Source organism: Trichomycterus rosablanca, chromosome 14, assembly GCF_030014385.1.
Source record: "Trichomycterus rosablanca isolate fTriRos1 chromosome 14, fTriRos1.hap1, whole genome shotgun sequence".
Lineage (NCBI taxonomy): Eukaryota > Metazoa > Chordata > Actinopteri > Siluriformes > Trichomycteridae > Trichomycterus > Trichomycterus rosablanca.
Genome location: NC_086001.1, coordinates 10,380,212 through 10,403,729, shown reverse-complemented (window position 1 = coordinate 10,403,729; position 23,518 = coordinate 10,380,212). Strand labels below are relative to the sequence as shown.

The following is a 23,518-nucleotide window of genomic DNA, read 5'->3' as shown; positions in this document are numbered from 1 at the left end:
TTATATGTTTAAGGTTATATCTAATAAACTAGTACCAATCAGCAGTACCAGCAATGCTAACCAAAAACATTTCACATTCAAATGTCCTACCGTTACAGCTGGGGAAATGATTTATCTTTGAATTCTAACATTCTGCCAGGCAGGAGGTTTGGTATCAGTTCATACCTGGTTTTGCTCTCCCCGATGTCGTCGTGCCCCAACGATTGACTCTGAAATATAAGTGAAATAAATACATGAGGAAAGCTTTTATTAAGCAGCTGGTGCAGTAGCATTACAAAAACATCATGACCTGAGAAAAGCTGATAAGAAAAAAAATAGCCAATTAAATTTAGAGTCTGTAAACGTTACCACGTCAGGACCACTTCAGGTCTGGTTCCACTCTGTGCAAGGTAGCAACGCCCTGGACAGGGTGCAAATCCACTGCGGGGCTTCAGCCACCCCCTCATACATAACCAGTCCAGTCTGTCTAGACGCCGGCAGCCAGATTCGAACCTGGAGCTCAGCTGTGGTGGGCTAGCGTAATAGAATGATGAATTTTTTTCTGTAAATACATGCTTTAAGATCATCTTGGATTTTGGAAATACTAAGTTTCTGCATGTTTTACAGCAAACAAGGAGCAAAGCAGGCACAACATTTTAGTATACATATAAGACAATGATTTCATAATTACACAAGACATCTGTCTGTCGATCTATCTTACCAAGGTTGGAAAGAAAACCCACAATCACCTGACAGACTGGATGTATTCAGATTCTCCTTATACTAAATGCTGTCAGATATGGGTGACACTGTCCACAGTCAAGCAAGCTTTACATGAGCATGCGTGCTAGAAGTCAATAAGCCCCTGCTATGGCAGTTTTTTTGTTTGTTTTTCCATTTGATCATCTTGAGCATGATTTTTGAGCAGCAGATTGCAGTGAAATCCATTGCAATGTAAAACTCGCTTGGCTGTGAACAGTGTCACTTACAATCCGACAGCATTTAACATATGGAGAATCCGAATATTTCCAGTCTGTCAGGTGATTGTGGTTTTTTTTTCCAACCTTAGTAAGATAGATAGAAGATAGATAGATAGATAGAAGATAGATGATAGATAGATAGATGATAGATAGATGATAGATAGATAGATGATAGATAGATGATAGATAGATAGATGATAGATAGATATATACCCAGACAGATGGACAAACAGATATATAGATAGACAAATAGAGAAACAGACTGATAGACAAACATAGAAATTATTGTAGTTTTTGTTTCATAAATATGCCATTTCATATATTTTTCAACGAGAGCAGTTAGTCTACACCTATGAATCTGAGCTACAGTTTAGGCCGTGCCACAAAGTTTAATGATGTCAGAAAACTTTATACAGCATCAAATAAATAATGTTGTTTATCTACAGTACATTTATTTCACAACCTGTACGTTGTTCTTTTTTTGACAAATATGTGTTACAGTTATTCAGTCATAGAAAAATAACAGTTGCAAAAATCATTCAAATCCAAAGACGTCAATAAAACGTCCCAGACAAGTGAATGTAAACGTCTGAATACAACTTTATTCACATGATTTTGGGCGAGAAAGTTGTTCATTAAATGTTAGCAACATTAGATGTGTAATGTGGTATCAAAATAAATAAATAGAAAATAAAAATCAGTCAACATGACAACTAAAAAGTTAAAAAAGGTAAACAATCATTTCTAAATGTTGAACATTAATCACAAATCTTGTAAAAAAATGTCAATAATAAACACTAGGGCGCTTGCTCACTATCGCTGAGATCTGAGTTCAAATCTCGGCTGTGATATCGACAAGCCGCGCGCCTACGTGGACACACGATTGGCTGTGTGTCTGCAAGTGGGAGAAACAATGGTCGAGCACAGATTCCTCATCGGATTCCTAGTCGTATGGTTGATCGCGAATGGCAGTATGTCGCTCTTCGAACACGACCCGCCTCTACCAGTTGAAAAGAAGCGTTCTATAGCAGCATGTAGATGGAGATCACCAGCATCATAAATACCCCGTGATACACATTTGAAAAAAACACACGTGCAGCAGAGTCAGTCCAAGCTCTGATGTCACTTTTAATCTTCTGGTAAATCCATCCCAGGAGGTTCCATTTGCTTCATATTGCGCTCTCGTATGTCACCCGTGCATCTGGTGCTGACAGCTCGCCGTGACTTACAGCTGTGATCAATAAGAACGAAGTGTGTTACAATCCAGCCAAAGCACAACAAAGCAGTATATTTGTTTTGAATGGTTTAAAGTAACTCCAGTGGCCTGCACAGAGCCCTGACCTCAGCCCCAATGACCGGCTTTGGAATGAACTGGAACATTAATTACGGCTTTCTAGACCAACATCAGCGCACAACCATATAAATGCCATTTGACTGGATGGGCACAAATTCCTACAAACTTAGTTCAAAGTCTCATGAGAAGCCTTCTCAAAGGACAGGTTGTTGTTATAGCTGAAAAGATCACATAGATCACTCTATTTTAATACTATTTGTTTTCAAATAGTCCAAATGTCCAACATGGTCATGGTCAGGTGTCTGAATACTATTGTCCATATGTGTAACTGTGTATGTGACAAATCTTGAATTGAATTATGTGCCAAGACTATTAGCTTATTGTTCAATGTAAACCCAAACGTATGTACTGTATAAGAGACAGCAGAGCTTTCAATTTGGCTGCTCAACCCCATAACAGAACACAAGGTCATCGTCCAAAAAGAGCTTAATTGTACTATTGTGTGTGTATGAGAACAAACGATAAACAAACGCTCTTCCTCTCATGCAAATTCTATAATGTTGTGAAAAGCCACCTTACACTACATGACTAAAAGTAGTAGACACACTGTCTAGTGGTTCAGCTTTTTAAAGCACTCTGTTACTAAAAAGTGCATCACATTTATCATACAATCCTATTTCAATAAATGCATATTAGCAGTAGAAGGGTCAAGGGTCAAAGCGCCAAGCTGCCACTGTTGGGCACTTGAGCAAACACCTTAACCTTTACTTGCTTATATTGAATCCTGTTCTAATTGCAAGATGTTTTGGATAAAAGTGTTGGCCAAATGCATGTTGAATATATTGCTGCATCTGTGAATTAGTAGCAACTTGGAGCGACAACAGCTCAGCCGTAAACAAACAGGGCACACAACCTCCCAGAAAAGAGGTACAATCTTCAGCTGCAGCAGTTACTTTCATTTACAATCTGACTTATAAGCAACGTCGGCATATAATAACAACTCTATGATACGTCACTACTGGTGTCTGGTACTGGAACAGGATGTTTGGGTGTCAGGTGTCCACAAACATTTGGTTTGGCTATATACTTTACCCTAATATAAAATTGACAGTAAAATTCTGAACTTTTTCCTCTGAAATTCTGAACTGGTGTCTCACCCCAGTCCGGGTTCTTGGGTCTGCGCAGCAGGCGTGGGCCACACAGGCCGATGAGCAACGCTCCTAATGGAGCAGTGATCAGGATGGACAGCACAGCAACGCTGAGCACGTCCATGCCGAAACTTTGCAGCTCCTTGTCCTGTTTAACACGCGCCATGTCCAGAGCTGTGGAGCCGATCGCCGCCTGCATAAAAAAAAGAAGACCTCAGTCAGCCAATCACATTGAAGCGTTTGCGTATGAAAAAAATTCCCAAACTTTGAGCAAATTGTCTGTAAGTGAGGAATCTTAAATTGTTTTGTGTTCACCGTGATCAGCCAATGCCAGGTGAAGATGAATAATTTCAGAACACTCTCCACCTATAAATATAAACACTCTAAAACTAATACATTGTAAAAGCATCTTTTGATTTCATGACATAATTCAGTTTTTTGGGTAGGAGTCTGCATGGCACAGCTTGACTTGGCTCCAAATCTGGCTAATTTGGATAAAAAGGGGAAAATGAATAAAATAGAAATTCAAATGAAATACAAATGTTAACATTTTTAAAAGTTTGGTTTGTGTACTTTAGGTTTGGTTAGGATACTTTTGTGTGCTTTAAGCTGTGCAGACTGCAAGGGCATCTCTGCCCAGCCCCCTTCAGGTCACCCCACAGATTTTCAATTGGATTCAGCTGAATGTAATCTTCTTCTTGTTGTGGGGATTTTTTTGTACCGCTCTCCTGACTGATACATTTCAACAATGATACTTTTTAAGCTTTTTGAGGACCGTGGCTTTTGCTGTAAGATGTAACTACAAGTAAATGTCTAAAAATTCATGCTAGAAAAGCTGACCTTTATATGGAGTTAATCAGAGTCACTTTAATTGAAGGCAGGTGTACTGACTACTATTTAATATCAGACTTAATGTGATTGATTTATTCTGAACACAGCCACATCCCCAATTATAAGAGTAAACACATTTTGAACAAACTTTGAACAAATTGTCCGAGTCAGGAATCTTGAATTATTTTGGCTTCTCCAAAATGATCTGATCAGCCAATGCCAGGTGTTTGTGATGTAAAAACATGAGACCATTTCAGAGCACTCTCCACCTTTAATGTGACCTATAATCTGTACAATTCAATGGATAACAAACTTTAAAAAAATAACTAATACAAAAAAACTTATAATAATGTGGATTCATTAATATGCACACCCTTAAACTAATACATTGTTAAAGCACCTTTTGATGACTGAATTCTATCTATGGTACAGTTTTGCCCACGTGTCCCTGCAAAAGTGCTCCAAATCTTACTAGTTTGGGTGACAAGGGGGAATATTAATAACATTTAAATGTAAAAGAAATATAAAACATAATGATACAAGTTTTGTTTGTGTACTTAAACTAATTAGATTGCAAGGGGATCTCCTGTGCCCAGCCCTCTTCAGGTCACCCCACAGATTTTCAGTTGGATTCAGCTGGACGTAATCTTCTTGATGTGGGGATTTTTGTACCCTTCTCCTGACTGATACCTTTTAACAGTGCTACTTTGTAAGCTTTTTGCGGACTGTGGCTTTTGCTAGAATCATGCTAGAACTTAGGGGTTAAATCAGAGTCACTTCAATTGATGCAAGGCGCACTGACTACTATTTAATACCAGACTTGATGTGATTGGTTCATTCCAAACACAGCCTCATGCCCAATTATCAAAGGGTGTACACATTTATGCTACAACGTTATTATTATTTTTTTTCTTGTACATTTTTATTTTTTATTAATCCTTCCTTATCTTTAGAAAGAAAATACCTCAGTCATCCAATCACATTTAAGCTTTTGCTTATATCTTATGCATGGTTCACTAATTATTATTGAATATTAAATTTTTTCTCTCTGTTTCACCCTAATCTAAATAAAAAGTTACAATAACATGGCTTCATAAATATGCACACCCTTAAACTAATACATTGTTAAAGCACCTTGACTTGGCAATCTTTGCCCACTTGTCCTTGCAAAAGTGCAAATTTGACTAGTTTGGGCGAAAAGGGGAAAAATGAATGAAATAGAAATTCAAAAGAAATAAAAATTGAAAAAGTTTGGTTGGTGTATTTAGCTGTGCAGACTGCAAGGGCATCTGTGTCCAGCCCCCTTCCGGTCACCCCGCAGATTTTCAATTGGATTCAGCTGGATTTAATCTTCTTGTTGATGTGGGGATTTTTTGTACCCCTCTCCTGACTGATACATTTCAACAATGATACTTTGTAAGCTTTTTGAGGACCGTGGCTTTTGGTGTAAAATGTAACTACAAGTAAATGTCAGGAAAATCATGCTAGAAGAGCTAAACTTTACATGGGGTTAATCAGAGTCACTTTAATTGATGCCAGGTGTACTGACTACTATTTAATATTAGACTTAATGTGACTGGTTCATTCTGAACACAGCCACATAACCGGTTATACAAGTGTGTACTCGGTTACGCTACAACATGCTAAAAAATGTTCTCATTGATTTTTTTATTAACTGCTTTTTTTCTAGTCAGAGTGGCAACGGTTCAGTTTCCAGCGAAAAACACTAAGCACAAAGCAGGAATATCATTGACAGGGCGCCAACCCATCGCAGGGCTCTGGCCACCCCCTCAGACATGTCTCATGCCTGTGTAGACGCCCTGACCGGCTGGTAGTCCATTGTGCCACCCAAGTGCTGTAAGACTAGAGTCATTGAAATACATTATGCCAATTAGGGCTGGGCGATATATCAAGATTTTATAAAATATAAGATAAGACAATATCGCATATATCGATATAGATGTTGCGTTCCAGTTAGATCCGACAGTTCGTCTTTCTCTTCTCCCAGTTTGTCTCTGCACATGTTCACCTGCCCCGCCCCTCTCCCTCACTGAACACAACTCGCCCCTCCCTCCCCACCGCCAATTCTTTCTGCCCTCAGAACACATTTCTGTAAGTAAAACTCCCATGATAGCATGGAGACGGTGGAGGAGCTGCTTAGTAAAAAGAATAATAATGGCTCAGTTATTTGGAGAGGGTTCGGATTCAAAGTATCAGATGAGCAGCAGAATAATGTATTCTGTAGAGAACGCCGAAAACAAGTTCAGACAAAAGGCTCCAGCTCCGTGTACCTTCGGTCATTCATTTTCACTTCAAATCCCAAAGTTGAAAAACAAGAAAACGAGTTGTTATTCATTTTAAAAACCAATATTGGAAAATGAAAATAAACAAACACAAGCGCATGCACGCGCTGACATGCATGTATTTACTTTATATATAAACAGTGTATGCACGTGTTGAGAAAGAAATAATAACGGTGCGTCCCCGGTTGTTCTGACTTGTGTTTGTATACGATACGGTTAACCACAACATCCTTCTGACTCGTCTGTCTGATATTGGGATTTCTGGCATTGTACTCTCCTGGTTCAAATCCTATCTATCTGACAGGCATTTCTTCATTCGCTTGGGTAATCATGTTTCCGACACTGCTTTGGTGAAACAAGGCGTACCGCAAGGCTCTGTACTGGGCTTCTTTTCATTATTTCCACTTGGTTCCATCATACGCAGACACGGTCTTAACTTTCACTGCTACGTAGATGATACCCAACTCTACCTTGCCTTCAAACCATCCATCTCTTTTCCTCCCGCCTCGCTCACCTTGTGTATCCAGGAACTTCAATCCTGGCTGCATTCAAATTTCTTGCTGCTTAATCCCCTTAAGACTGAGCTTCTTTACGTGGGCACTAAAACGTCACTTTCCTCTTTCACAAACTCTCCCCTCCTCATTGGGAATGTTTCCATCACACCTTCCAGCTGTGTACGCAATCTTGGTGTTCTGTTTGACCCTCTGCTTTCATTCGGTCCTCATGTGAAATCACTATCCAAATCAGCCTTTCTTCAGCTTCGCAATATTACTCGTCTCCGTCCCTATCTTTCATTTGAGGTGGCGGAAACACTGATACACGCTTTTGTCACCAGCCGTTTGGACTACTGCAATTCCTTATTGCACGGACTTCCCGCCAAAACCCTCCGTCCCCTGCAAACTATACAAAATGCAGCTGCTCGGGTCCTGACATTTACCCGAAAGTTTGACCACATCACCCCTGTTTTGGAAGAACTACATTGGCTGCCAATTTACTCTGCTTACGCACGACTGTACAGCAATGCACAGCACGAATTCCATCGTTAAGTTTGCAGACGACACAACTGTGGTGGGACTCATCAGCAACAACGATGAGTCAGCGTACAGAGAGGAGGTACAACATCTAACGGACTGGTGCCAAGTCAACAACCTGTCTCTGAATGTGGATAAAACCAAAGAGATGGTCATTGACTTTAGAAAGACACTAAGGGACCACTCCCCACTGCACATCGACGGCTCATCTGTTGAGATCGTCAAGAGCACCAAATTTCTCGGTGTTCATCTGGAGGAGAATCTCACCTGGACCCTCAACACCAGTTCCATCACCAAGAAAGCCCAGCAGCGTCTCTACTTTTTGAGAAGACTGAGGAAAGCTCATCTGCCACCCCCCATTCTCACCACGTTCTACAGAGGAACAATCGAGAGCATCCTGAGCGGCTGCATCACTGTCTGGTTCGGAAATTGTACTGCGTCGGACCGCAAGACTCTCCAGCGAGTAGTGAGGACAGCTGAAAAGATCATCGGGGTCGCTCTTCCATCTCTCACGGACATTTTTAACACCCGCTGCATCCGCAAAGCTCTCAGCATTGTGGACGATCCAACACATCCATCACATGGACTTTTTACTCTGCTCCCGTCTGGGAGACGATACCGCAGCATCCGGACTAACACAACCAGACTGTGTAACAGTTTTATCCCTCAGGCAATCAGACTCCTAAACTCAGTACTGTAACAATTTCCTCCGGAAATTTTCTGCTGCCACACACTGATCTGTATTGACTATGTTACTTGCATTTTTGACTATGTTACTTGTATTTTTGCACACCTCCTGGAAATGCACAATAATTTCTGCACCTTACTTGTATTTTGCACCTTATTTACTTTTTAGGCACCTTATCTGCATTGCCAATTTTACGCTGCTAATGTACAACATGTCACTACCTCATGAACCATTGTACCATCTATTCACCATCATGTACTAACACTTGTCTTTAGTCCTGTCTTCTAATTACTTGTTTAGATTAGGGATAATAAGGAATATCTTTTGTAGTTATTTATTATAGGATTTTTTGTATTTATTGTTGTATTTACACTGTTTTGTATTGTCTTGCACTTTTTGTACCGTGTTACACCGTGATCCTAGAGGAACGCTGTTTCGTTTCAATATGTACTTGTATGTAGCTGAAATGACAATAAAACCTCTCTGACTCTGACTCTGAATTTCCATGCGCATTAAATATAAAATTCTGGTCTTGACTTTTAAAGCACTTCATGGTCTCGCTCCCGCCTATCTTACTAAACTCCTCACACGTCACACACCATCACGCAAACTAAGGTCGTCAGACACAAATCAACTCCCTATTCCTAGATTTAGGATGTCCACTATGGGCGGCAGATCCTTCAGCGTTGCCGCCCCAACACTCTGGAACTCTCTGCCCTTGCCTCTTCGCTCTATTTCTTCTCTTTCTGCTTTCAAGGTGTCTCTAAAAACCCATCTCTTCTCACAACGTTTTCATTCTACTTCTTGAACTTATATCTCTAACCTATCCTTACACACTGTCGGTCTGTTTTTGTTTTGTTTTGTCTTGTTTTGCGTGTTGTCGTTTGTTTTCACTTTTTATTACTGTACGGCGACCTTGAGCTTGGTGAAAGGCGCTATATAAGTTGAACTTATTATTATTATTATTATATGTGATGTGCATGTATTTGCTCTATCTGTAGAAATCAAACATTATGGGGAGTGATTTCTGTACTGGATGTTGTATGTGGTCGTGATCAGATAAATTCTGATACCTTCCCTACACACTCGCTCCCTGCGCCCTATAGTACACTTAACATTCTTAAAGGGCCAGACAATATATTTGTAATTCACATTACACAACAGGCGAGATGTTAGAAAACAACAAACTTTTTCTTAGAATAGCTCTTTTTTTAAGGAAAAATAGTTCCTGTGTGAAGCTTCCCCAGCATGAATATTAATAAAAGTGCCTGTAAAAATGTTTGGTATTTAGTATTTGGAACATGTAGCTTTGTCTCAGAAGTGTCTTGTTGTTATTACCTTATGGGATGAAAAAATATCGAGATATATATCGTATATCGCTATTCAGCTCAAATATATCGAGATATAATTTTTGATCCATATCGCCCAGCCCTAATGCCAATATAAGGCATAATTAAATGCACCCCCTTTGGTCTAGTAGTGCTTAAAGTGAAAGTTTACCTGAACTGTTGCTTTAGGCATCCAGGCTAGAGCAATGAAAAGCTTCTCTTGAAAATTAAAGCCAGCGCAGAGCACCATGAGAAAAGTAAAGGAGATTCGCACAGTAAGGGCAATGCCAAGCGCTGCCAAACCCAGACCTGAGGACATACATATGCAAACTTTAATGCCTGGAAAATTAGGGTGGGGTTATTGTTTTGATATAATATGCATGACTGTCATGACGGGATGCCAATCCGTCACAGGGCCTTGGCCATCCCAAACCCCTCAGACATAGCCAATCATGACTGTACATAGACACCTGAATGGCCAATAGCACCGCTGGGAATTCAGAAATGATCGCACTGATTTTGAATTTGTATAAAGGTGCACAAGTGTCATTTATTTGCAAATTCGGGCTTGTCAGTGACACTCTAACTGTTTTCACTACACAGAGGGAGATGTTGGCTGGCATGCTAGTGGTTTGTGTCACCCAGCCCATTGGTTTGAATGGCCTGAGGCTAAACGTGTTGGCTTAATAAGCGAAACTGCGGTGACATAGCAGTAGTGTGTCCAAATAATCTGCCTTATAAGTTTGATGTCTTATTAGAATCATCTCTACTTAAGCAGCTGCGTTGGTAGGCAGTAGGCAGCAAAACCTATGTATTATTTATAAATGAGTATGAACTAAAGGTTTATTTTAGTGTTATCTGTGTGTAGATGGATTTAACGTGTCTTACTCACCCACTCTACCGGGGTCCAGAGCAGCAATGGAGATCTCAGTTCCAATAAGCCCAAACAGGAGAGGCTGTAAAATGCCCCATACTTTATCCACTATCTCTTCTACAGGAGTCTGAACACAGATTAAAAACCAGATTAAAATCAGAACATAATAGGTAGGAAGGAAATATGGTCTAAATAAAAAAAACACTGAGACAAAAAAAAGAGTCTGAGAGAATATGGAATATATAAACAGTTAAATACAAAGAAAATCTGACCTTGTTATTGGCCCAACCGGTGCCGGCAAGGAAGGCTAGAACAAGTGTACAGAGTCCTCCTGATCCAGGGAATCCAGCTACATTACTGGCAAACACAGCAAACACGCAGAGACCCAGCAGCAAGAATGAACGCTTCAGCTCCAGCTCTTTCTGCATCACAAAAACACACAAAACACGGACACCATTCTCACAGAATGAACGCACACAGTGTAAAAATCTAGCCTCTTCTACAGCTCTGTGAAAACTCGGGTTGCCTGCATTATTGCATGTTGTTTGTCAGCACCATTAGCAGCAATGACTGCAAAAACGATCCAGTCTTCACCTCATTGTAGACTGTAATACGCTTATTCCTAAGCATTCGGACGTGTACATTATTCTTGTTCCTTTGAATGACCCAATTACACCCGATCTTCAGCTAGCTCAGAGACGAGTGTTATTTATTATTCCCTCAAAAACAGGTTGTTTAGCTCATTACTTAACCTAGGTCAGATGGAATGCCTTTATTTGTAATATATACATATTCACATCTACAGTACAATGAAATTCTTTTCCCGCATTTCCCAGCTTGTTTGAAAGCTGGGATCAGAGTGCAGGGTCAGCCATTGTATGGGTTAAGGGTTTTGCAATGGGTTTGGCTGCATGGCAGTATAGTGTTCTAACTTTGAAATGAAGCATTTATTTTTTACATTATTTGACAATATGTAATGACACCAAAATGGTCCGGTTTTTATCTGTCTGTCTATGCAAAACGCATTAGTGCTCAGACCAGTACTGGTTGAGTGTCTTCCTTCTTGCAAAAAATCATACAACCTTATAAATATCATATGCCCAGTCTTTTCCATTCCTGGTTAGATGAATTTTTGTTAGAAGTATTCTTCTATTCTAAGTATTGTTCTCTTACTGTGATTCAGTCTAGTCCTGGAGATTTATATTTGACTTCATAAACCTTTTTCTCAGCTAAATGGGAATTTTCCTCAGTCGAGGTATGGTGTTCCATTACAACCATGACTTTTATTACATAATTGATGTGTGGTATACAGGCTTAATAAACATTGCCAGTTACATCAAGTTAATTGGTTAACTCAGACACCAGGGTGTAGGGCTGGGCGATATATCGAGATTTTGTAAAATATCGATATATTTTCATATGCGATATAAGATAAGACAATATCGCATATATCTAGGGATGTCCCGATCACGTTTTTTTGTTCCCGATCCCGATCTTTAATTTTGATCCCGATTCGATACCGATTCTCAAACCGATACTTGTATTTTCTAGATATTGTCTAGATAAGAACTAGATAATACTGTTTTACTGTAATGTACTTGAAGTGTGCACTGTGTATTCAAATTAATACAATGCACATGTTTAACAACTGAATAGCTCTGCAGTGCTGTAGGAAAAAAATTGCCTGCATCCAAGCTATTGCTTAATGTCCTTTTACAAAATAAAAGTAAACAAACCTAGTACAGCATTGTAGTAAAAATGAAGTGAGATAATTACAGTTTCACTTTGAACTTTATATTCAAAGAACATAATTCTGTTTAATGCAGTGATACACAAAAAATGAACAAAAATCTCCACTCACAAGTGGTGTAGCAGCTTAACTTGAATATAAAAAAACAAATAAGTTACTTAACAGCATTACAGTAAAACCTGAATACCAAAATAAAATGGAAAGGCTCTCTTTTGTTATGAAGGAAAGCCAGTTCTTAAAGTGCTTGTGTTGTGAGAATGGTTTGATGGATGGGTATACGCAAAGTGAGTGTGTTTTGACCCTTTGGGGCTTCCATAGTGCATGGGATAGCGTGCTCGGCTCTGGCTGTCCACTATTCGGAACAGAATAAGTTAATAAAATGTTTTGCTCCCGACAATTAGTAAATATACCGTGTATTTTATTTCTTTATTAAGCGAGTGCATCACTACGACGCTCAGTTACATAACTAAGCCAATCAGAGAGCTTGATACTGAGATGTCGTTCAGTCTTGTAACACGTAAACTCGTAAAAGCTGTATGTTATGGTCCTGAAGTTTTCATACTCGGATTAAAAGTTGTTGTTTTGTAAACCGGAATGATCCTCGACTCACACACCATATAAACAGTAAAATTCTACAGTAATGAACACAGCTCTGCTCCTACCGCCTCGTGAAACGCTCGCATTACAAATATTACACCGCTGTTGGACAGCGGACATGCTGACGTAAAACAAAAGATCGGGTTATGATCGGCATTAGTAAAGCCGATTTCCGATCAGTTAAAAATGCCTTGATCGGCTCCGATCCCGATCTGTGAGATCGGATCGGGACATCCCTACATATATCGATATAGAAGTTGCGTTCCAGTTAGATCCGACAGTTCGTCTTTCTCTTCTCCCAGTTTGTCTCTGCACATGTTCACCTGCCCCGCCTCTCTCCCTCACTGAACACAACTCGCCCCTCCCTCCCCACCGCCAATTCTTTCTGCCCTCAGAACACATTTCTGTAAGTAAAACTCCCATGATAGCATGGAGACGGTGGAGGAGCTGCTTAGTAAAAAGAATAACAATGGCTCAGTTATTTGGAGATGGTTCGGATTCAAAGTGTCAGATTAGCAGCAGAATAATGTATTCTGTAGAGAACGCCGAAAACAAGTCCAGACAAAAGGCTCCAGCTCCGTGTACCTTCATTCGTTTTTCACTTCAAATCTTAAAGTTGAAAAACAAGAAAACGAGTCGTTATTCATTTTAAAAACCAATATTGGAAAACGAAAATAAACAAACACAAGCGCATGCACGCGCTGACATGCACATGTTTACTTTACATATAAACAGTGTATGCACGTGTTGAGAAAGTAATAATAACGGTGCGTCCCCGGTTGTTCTGACTTGTGTGTTTGTATATGTGATGTGCATGTATTTGCTCTATCTGTAGAAATCAAACATTATGGGGAGTGATTTCTGGATGTTGTACGTGGTCGTGATCAGATAAATTCTGATACCTTCCCTACACACTCGCTCCCTGCGCCCTATAGTACACTTAACATTCAACAAGGGCCAGACAATATATTTGTAATTCCCATTACACAACAGGAGAGATGTTAGAAAACAACAAACTTTTTCGTAGAATAGTTCTTTTTTTTTTTTTTTAAGGAAAAATAGTTCCTGTGTGAAGCTTCCCCAGCATGAATATTAATAAAAGTGCCTGTAAAATTTTTTGGTATTTAGTATTTGGAACATGTAGCTTTGTCTCAGAAGTGTCTTGTTGTTATTACCTTATGGGATGAAAAAATATCGAGATATATATCGTATATCGCCATTCAGCTAAAATATATAGAGATATTATTTTTGATCCATATCGCCCAGCCCTACCGGGGTGAAAATGTCCCTTTCACAAAACTAGAATGTGTTATAAAAGGTGTATTGTTTTCACCCAGGTCCTCAAACTGGCAAAATTGCAAAAACATAAGCAATCAAAATTAGGGCAATTACTTTTTTCAAAGCAACATAGGCCAAAGTGTGTGTTTACCTGGTCTTGGCTGGGAAAATATCGAAGGAAGAAGCCAAGTATCACACCAGCAGCCATGCCGCCTAAAACTTCGAAAAGTCCCCGGAGGATGTTAAACCAGGTAGAGCCTACAACAGATCACACAGATTTTTATTTATAGATGAGTACATGAAAAAACTGTTCAAAAAGCAATGTTACTGGCCCACTTAATCCACTTAGACCTGTATTTTAAAAAGACAATTAGTGCACAGATGATGCAGCTGTCTAATGTGCTACCCCGCTACCGCAGAGATCTCAAACCAGGCATCAAAAATGCCGAATTAACCGTGTCTGAGGAAGGTCAACTGGGCTTTATAGCCTTTATTACAAATGTACGGCTTAAATATGTATGGCTTTATTGTGTACATTTTTGTTACAGTTACCTGTGGCGAAGGCTATGCCAAGACAAGTGGTAAAGCCCGTTATGGCAAGGATGTCGTCAAAACTGCCAGCAGCCATGAGGAGCGTAGGAATGCCTTGTTCCACACCGTAACCACTATTTTGGAGCAGCAACATGGAAGGAACAACCACAGCCGGAGAAACAGCACTCAGGACAAATCTGACAACATAAATCCACTCATTATAAGTAACAAAATTCAAATTTTTCAGAAGCTGACTTCCTATCCATTTGTTCGTATGTGAATTTTTGCTTTATAGTAATGCCTAAATTGAAACAGCTGGAATTCAAAGGTAAATACATATTTTTTAATAACACTCCAAATATAACAGTGAGTTCTTACCCCAGTACGAAGCCCCAGACCCAGGGAAGGCCCATAAGAAAGTGGGAGACCAGCGCAACAGTTGATGTCTCAATTAGACATGGTCCCATTGCAACCCGCACACATACGACTTTCAGCTTCTTCAGCGCCTGGAGAGCACAGGATGGCGCTTACATCCAGATGTTGAATACTTTAAATTGTTGCTTTAATTTCAAATAAGCTTTTTGCCATTTAAGGTGCAACAGGGCAGCATTTTGTTTAAAAACCTTGCATGTCTTGTCAGTGACTCTTGTCAGCCCATCGGTTTAAATGGCCTGAGGCTAATTCTTAACTTAGGGAAACTGGGGTGACATAATCGCCGTAATCGCTGTCTAAGTAGTGCGTCCAAGTAATCTGCCTTATAAGTTGATGTCTTATTAGAATCCTCTCTACCTAGGTAGGCAGTAGGCAACAAGGCAGCTCAATAGGTTTTCAGACAGACCCAATCATAAAAGCCCACATTATAAAAACAAAGCATGACTGATGCCTCGGTGCAGTTAGAGTGTAAAACATACTGAACCGTCCAGTCCCAAGCCAGCTCGGGCCAGAATAACAGCCAAGGCGATGTTCCTCAGTGAGGCAGACCATCTGAAATCAATGTAGACCGCATTTGTCACTACAGGGATGTTTCGCAGCAGGACTCCTGCTAGCAGCATACCTAAAACACACAAAACAGCGAAGATTCAACGTCAGCCTAGGCTATTAGTTACACTTTTCTCACAGATTATTGTCAGCATGAGGCTAGAGAAAACAAATACAATGTAATTCATACAGTTCTTCATAAAAAGAATTGTTGGCAAGACTGCTGTTTTGCCTGGATTCATTTGCACTTTTATTGCAATGCATGCAGTATCTTATGATTGTGCAACATTTTGTCCCAAGATTTAGGAACATTAAAAGCAAGTGCCAGAATTAGCGTCATGTTAAAAATAAGCAATGCTGTCAAGTCCTAGTACCAAGAAGAGGTGGGATGGATGGAAGGTTACGCAGATGGATGAGTCCCACTAGTTTTCCTCCAATGACAGAACAGAAAAACACTGTGATGATGCCAAAAAGGTTCCCTCCAGGAAGACATTCCCTTTCAGTGATGGACCAAACCACGCCGAACAAGACTGCAGCCATGGATACTGCAACACACACACACACACACATTGTGGAAAACACAAACATTTAACTTTAATTACATACATAGTTTCATAAAATCTGTAAAACCCTTAAACAACTCATCAACTAAACCTTAGGCGACTTGTACATGTTTAGCGTTTCGTGCTTCGTTCACCACATGGCTGGGTACAGCGTTTAAACCTTTTACATGACACGCAGCACTATTTTCCCCATAATGCCATGCTTCTTTAAAGCGGCATCAAACAGTTCAGGGTTTTGAAAACAGTGGGAATAAGTTTTTCTCCGCCATCTCTGTGCTTCACTTCTGTCTATGTCATATAAACACTTCTCATTGGGGCACTGAAAAGGTCAGTGGCAAACTGGGTCAGAGTTCAATTAGACTGAACTTTGAATGCAGCGACAAGCGGTAAAAAACAAGCACTGAAATGGTAAATCTGAACACAAGGTAGTAGAGCAGCAAGGTAAGCGGCAGAGTTTAATTAGTATCCTCACATGGAGCACCAATAATATAGTGTCTCTCTCACACACTAGTTTTTGCTTCTACAGCCACATTAACATTTAAAATTAATTGTTTTGTCTGGTCCACACTTTTTGTGTTTCTAAAAAAAATTTTTTAAACTATTTTATGAAGTTGGACTATTTTATAATTCCAATTCTTTTACTATTATTTTATTATTTGTTGTGTTTTTATATTATTTGCTGTGTTATAATCATTATTATATTCTAATAATTATATATAATAATAAATTGTTATTATATAATTATAATAATATAAAACCTTTTACAATTGAACTAAAATATTACAATATTTCTATATGAGTTATATCTCAGACTGTTCAGGTGCATGCAAAAACATTTAATATTACCTTTGGTAATGACAGATGCCAGCAGGCCTCTTGGCGGGCACAGACCCAGACACCGCCTCTTTAGCCAGCCACAGCATTGGCGTGGACGCTCTGTGTTGGTGGCCACATCCACCGAGAGTACAGGTCGCTGGAACAATGCTGTATCTGCCTCCTCACTTAACAAAGCCTGGAGTGCCTGATTAACAGGTTGATGCTGTAAAACAGTTAAAAAACACAGCAGATTAAAGAAACAGTTGCTTAGACAGTAAAACAAGAAGATTAACATTTTGCTGTTATATAATAAACCCCTTGGTTATAGAAACAGTAAACACCTTGTTTTACAGTACAAGGCTGGATATCTTTCCTGGAAACAGGTTTTTTTCCCTGCCTAATCTGATAGAGGCAAAACCAACCATATTTATATAGACACAGATATGTTGTCAGCTGTACTGAATTATAACAGCTGATGAGAAATAAGGTCACAAATTTAAGACATGATATATCATGACCACATTTAAACTCTTTGTTGTATGTATGTATACTTTTTAATTCAGCAGATTTTGTCATAATATTAATAACCCACAGAAATCATTGAAATCCTACAATTGTCATTACATACACATTCCTTACAACTTTACTCACAATAATGACTAACATCTACTACAAGAAGCTATTAACATATAAGCTCTATCAATAGAACCTTCTATTTGTATTGCTAGATTTGTCCTACACACCCATGAAGCAAAATACACATTACCAAACTAGGACTTGATAAGGGTAAGTACAATGTAAAAGCAACAGTAAGACTTTTTGAATATAGTGATTATAAGATAAGATAAGATAAGATAATCCTTTATTAGTCCCACAGTGGGGAAATTCACAGTGTTGCAGCAGCGAAGGGACAGTAAAGCACTCAGTACAAAAAATAGACAATAAAAAGTACAGTGTAATAACAATAATAACAATAAAAAGTCAGAAAAAACTCTGAGAAACTCTGAAAAAAAACTAAATATTTACAAATAATTACAAATAATAATTGCACATGGGAAAAAATATTGCACATATTGCAAATTGTAATAATTACACGTGGGAAAAGTTGCACATTGTTCTGAATAATGAATGTTTTAGAGTGTGTGTGTGATCTGTCTGGAGCAGTGCTGGTTATACAGTCTAACAGCAGCAGGAATTATAACATAAAAAAACATAAAAGACCTACTACCAATGACAAAATTAATCCTGACCAATGTTAATGTAAATTCTATAGTTTACATATATTTTACATTACAAACCTTTATGGGATTGACATGCTGTTAATGTTGGAAACAGTACACCATGAAACATACTGAATTCTTTGTGGTTCCTGAAGCATTTTGCATTCACACTGCATGAAGATAAAAGCACAGATTCTTTGTTTAAATACCTCAGTGTGGTTTCCCATCACAGGAGCTTCTTCCTCCACGCAGGGGGATTGCGGCTGAGATGAGACACTGTCCATAGCACACCAAGCTCACTTCATCCTCCGAAAAGAGCAGTAACTAGCAGTGAAAATGCATCCTGCACTTCGTTCCGCCCCACTTACTGGGAGAAAACAACATTAGCCTACATACAGGAAAGACAAAAAAAAAAAAGAGTTGTTCTTTATAGTTAGTCCATGGTTTTGAAGCATATCTCAATCTCACTGATTAAACTTTCTGTTGGATCTAATTAATTTTTTTTTTTTCATTTTTCTTTTATTGCTAACAGCAGATTGTAGATTTCTAAATGCTTTGCATTGCACATACAGAGATAGGAGCAATTGTATGGAAATAAGTGTAAGTTATACCTACATAAAGTACAAATGCACCTTACGCACTTTACGCAACCTACGAAAATTCACGAACCACACTAGGTACGTAGGTCAGCTTCGTGAATCAGAGCATGCGTAGTGAGGCTCTCATTCCGCGTCTGTGTTTTGATGACTAAGTGCTCTTTTCTTTTGACTTTGTGCTTATAAATGTAAACAGATTAGCATCTATTTCTTATTTTAAATGAACACGGACACATATATTCGGTCTGTGTTTAAAATTTACATATTTATTCACCCAACAAGCACAACTACGTGGATACGCCATGATGGTGACATTTTAGCTCAGAATTGACGAGAAAGTAAAGCATCCAGAAACAAGCAACCAGACCGCTTTAAACATCTGAATTCATCTACAAAACTACTGAGAGCAGCTACTTACAAAAATGTATGTATTACAATATTAATATGATAGGGTTATAAATACAGAGCGCTTATAGAAACAGGAATCACTGCAGTTAGCTTAGCAGCTAACACTAGCGACTAAGCTAACAAGTACCGGTGGTGTTGAGCTTGGATATTAACTCACAGTTGTAATGTATTTCGTATAATTATTGTACTGCACACAGTGCACAAGTCTTTATTGTATATATTTCATAATAACAATAGTAGGAGTTATTTGGGTTTTAGTCAGTATATCAGCTGTGAACTAGTTGGCTAAGCTAGGTATGGACACATTCACACGGCTGTTCTAACCTTATTACTAGGGGTGGACGGATCAATCCAAATCTCAGTAGTATCAATACTTCAGTTTTACTTTTTCTTCGCTATATTCAGCACGTTTCTCCCTAGAGACCATAGCTGTGTCCGAAAGCGCATACTTCCATACTATACGAGGAGTGTGTCCGAATAGTAGTCTTCAATTAAACAATAAGCGAAAAGTACCCGGATGAACTGCTGCATGTGCAGTATGTAAATACAGCACCACATTGCGGTCCGATCAGCCATCCCATAATTAAACACACGTTCAGCTGGTATAAAAGCACTCGGTTTCTTGTGCTCACCTTCACTGTTCAGCTTGACAGTGAAACACTCGATATGCCTCAGTGCTCAAAACACAACATGGAAACGTGTTGAAGTTTATTTTCATTAGTATTTGAGCTCCTGTACAGACGTTGTTGCGGTGCAGCCACATGGTTTAATGTTTATTTACACTGTTTGTATAGTAAACCTCACCGGAGGACGAGCGTTTAACCCAAGCCAGCAGCTGGACAAGTTACTTCAGCAAAGATCCACATGGTGGCGCAGAAACACCACAAACATTCAGACAGAAAACGCTTCATTTGGTCAAGTTTCCTGTCATACATAATGAGTACAAATTATTATTTTGACATATGGAACCGTATAAATAAGCACTATTATAATATGCAGTAAAATAAATGATGTGCATCCTAAGTGGGTTTAGTGATTCAGTAGTTTATTACTAGTTGCTGATAGGTCTTTGTCAGTCACGTGTGTTTGGTGCTGACGTCACCGATGCGCCACTGTAGCTGTATTGTTTTTATTAGCAAAACAGTCAAAGTAGCAGCACCGACACGTGTATTACTTATTGTTTGTTCTTTTGTAGCATTAAAAGCTGGAGAATCAGACGCGAAATGAGGACTCCACCCCGAGACAAACTCAGCAAGGATGTCAGGGACTGTTATTTAGATAAATGATCATCTGTTAACAGCATTGATCAGCTAAGTTGGTTGCGTTTGTAGCGGTAAAGGTTTGTATTGATCATGCTGCTTATTTTGCATAAAGAGAGTTTAGTTTTCTGTCTGTGTCTGTGTCTGTTTACAAGTACAAATAAAGTGCATATCTTAAAATTTAACATAACTACTAGGTTACTGTCCTGATTTACACACACTGGTTCTTTTAGTAGAGACGATGGTTCATTTTCATGCTTAAAGGTTTTTTTGCATTATGAAATGGGTCTTGAATGAGAAAATATGCCTGATCTGTTTGTGCAATTAGACTGAGAAATAAAAAAGTGGTAGGTGCAAGGCTAATGTTGCCTGTAAGTGTATTCGTCCTTAAGTAAAGGGTATTACTAGGGCGACCATATTTGTATGGGGCAATGTGTATGGGGTAGAGGTTTAAATAGTTGACAAATGAGTCAATAACCATCCAGCTGTGTTACTGAACTTTAATAAATGTACAGCTGCTCTTTAACAAGGGCCTTTATGGTCAGATAATCTTATTCCTTCACATTCAGCGTTAAGCCTAAAACAATAATAACAACAAATAAAAAAACAGCTGTCACCTATAAATAAAAATCCCTTATTTTTTTTAGTTTCTTTGATGTATTGTACAATCGTATCAGCCGACTTATTAGGAGTGTTTTTAACTTTAATTTGATTTACTTTAATTACTTGCTCCCATCAGTAGAAACCCAGCAGTAAGATGTGTCTTCTAGTGCTTGCTGAGCAATTTCCACAGAATGCAGTGCCATCACGTTGTTGACGAGAGCCTCTGTGTTAGTACGTGCACGTGAAAATCAGACTGAACAAAACAGATGCACTCCTAAAAAGACCTAAAAACATACCAGTGCAAAAACACACACACAGAATAGCGATTGCAGACTAGAAAAGCTGAATCCCGGACATTTTTGGTGATTTAAAAATCCTGGCCGGACGCATATGGTATTACTAGAAAAGTGCATACCAACCACGCAGAAATCACACAGACATTCACAGCTATTTACACTGGCGTAATAGCATATGAATACATACAATATGTAATTCTTATATATTTTCAGAAAAAGAAATAATGCAAGTTTTAAAGCTAGCAGAAGTGTATATTTATCTCCCTGGTTAATTTATCTTGGCTCTAATTAATATTTTTTCTCTTTCATTTTTTCCCATGGTATCACATACAGAAATAGGGGCATTTTTTTATAGAAATAATAGTGTAAATTATACGCACGAAAAGTACGAACGCCCCTTACGCACTTTCCGTAACCTACGCAGATGTACGTAGGTCAGTTTCGTCAATCGGAGCATGCGTAGTGAGGCTCTTATTTCGTGTTTTGATGAATAAGTGCTCTTTTTTGACTTTGTGCTTATAAATGTAAACCGATTTTTATCTATTTTTAAATGTAAATGAACAAGGACAAACATATTCGGTCTCTATTTAAAATGTACATATTTATTCACCCGGCAAGCACAACCGCTTGGTGGTGATACATCATGGTGGAGAAATCTAACCGCTTTAAACATCTGAATTTATTTACAATCCTACTGAGAGCAGCTACTTACAAAAATGTATGTATTACAATATTAATATAATATGGTTATGAATACAGAGTGCTTACAGAAACATAAATCACTCCAATTAGCTTAGCAGCTAACACTAGCGACTAAGTACCGGTGGTATATCTTTCAAAATAATAATAGTTATGGTGAAGGAGTTACTTGAGTTTTAGTCATATATCAGCTGTGAACTAGTTGGCTAGGCTAGGGATTGATACCTTCACACGGCTGTTCTAACTTAATCTTGTTGTGCTATTACTGTACCCTGATCAATACTGTATATACAGTGATGTTTTTATTCATTGTTTGAATTTCATTAAAGCAAAAATGGCAGAAAAAGAGGTGGTATGAGGACATTTTCAGTAAAGTGTAATGAAATGGATAAATTATGTTTTGTTATTATATAATTGGTTCTGAACCAAAACCTCAGACCCAGTCCATTATATTATATACTAGTTCATTATTATTATATATTATAAATGCCCTACTCATAGTGATATACTGCTCTCCCCAACATGAAAGTAAATAACCTGCTAATGTAAAAAGTGTCGATATTTTGCACTACAAATGAAGCTGTGGTAAACTGGCGCTAGTTATCACAACAAACTCATGCTAACAAGAAAACATGATCTTAATTCAGATGGTTAATCGGATTTTAAGCAGGACTACACCCTAATTAACTCGGGTTTTACTGACAGAGGACATATGGTACATGAGCGGATAGAAAAGCACCATATGTGCTGTTTCTATGCCAGGCCTAAGTAAACATTTAACATCGACTTATTCAAATACGAGAACACCGTTAATAAACCGTTATCTAGCAATGGCCGAATCTCTATTGGAGTCCTCAAGCACTAGATAGCGCGTAAACAAACCGCTATTTTGAAGCTGCTGTAGTGCGCTTACATATGAAGGCACGAACGGATTTGGTATTTACCCCCCAATTCAAGTCTCTCACTTACTATCGCAAAAATAAGCACTGTTAGCGGACTAGCTTGTGAAAAATAACTAATATTTACAGTATTCTGTAATACTACATTTAGCTGAGTTAATTATTGGTAAAATATAGGACACATTGGCTACTCACGTTATGCCGGTGTCGATGTTCGCTTGAGTGTGAAGCTTATGGAAATGGTTCACAAAGCGTGTCGATTCTCCAAATTGAATCGATTCCTTAGTAAAGTGATTCAGTTTAAGCACACTGAACAAGACCGGTCACTCTGATATCGAGATCAGGGAACGTTTGGTCCAGTATTTATGTAAGAGTAGCAAACAAATTATTCATGAAGTGAAAATAAGGAGTGAAAAAAATAAATAAAAAGTAAAAATAAAAACAAATAAAAACATCCGACATCACTACTACTACCACCTGAGGTAGAAATGATTGCCTGCTGTAACCCCTGGTCATAATGACAAAAGATACTTAAAAAATCAAATGAAGGCCAGCAAATGTTAGAATAT

At 38.7% G+C, this 23,518-nt stretch overlaps 1 protein-coding gene and 1 long non-coding RNA gene across 3 annotated transcripts; one reads left to right on the top strand and one right to left on the bottom strand.

The window, feature by feature from the left end:
• Positions 1-1,337: 1,337 nt before the first annotated feature.
• Positions 1,338-23,160, bottom strand: si:dkey-162b23.4 (sodium/hydrogen exchanger 9B2). 2 transcript variants are annotated; one of them, XM_063008299.1, is made up of 13 exons: positions 23,145-23,160; positions 18,399-18,577; positions 17,000-17,192; positions 15,965-16,135; positions 15,524-15,666; positions 14,991-15,118; positions 14,634-14,809; positions 14,233-14,339; positions 10,729-10,878; positions 10,475-10,583; positions 9,755-9,891; positions 3,411-3,594; positions 1,338-2,190 (listed from the first exon to the last, which is right to left on the bottom strand). In XM_063008299.1, the coding sequence occupies exons 2-13, from the start codon at positions 18,471-18,473 to the stop codon at positions 2,129-2,131; spliced, it is 1,635 nt and encodes a 544-aa protein (XP_062864369.1). In that variant the 5' UTR covers positions 18,474-18,577; positions 23,145-23,160; the 3' UTR covers positions 1,338-2,128. The 2 variants fall into 2 exon arrangements, with proteins under 2 accessions (XP_062864369.1, XP_062864368.1); XM_063008298.1 differs by lacking the exon at positions 23,145-23,160 and adding an exon at positions 21,179-21,323.
• LOC134326930 (uncharacterized) lies at positions 18,987-20,581 on the top strand. Its single transcript, XR_010014645.1, has 2 exons — positions 18,987-19,209; positions 20,389-20,581. It is a non-coding gene; the product is annotated as an uncharacterized LOC134326930 (long non-coding RNA).
• Positions 23,161-23,518: the final 358 nt, after the last annotated feature.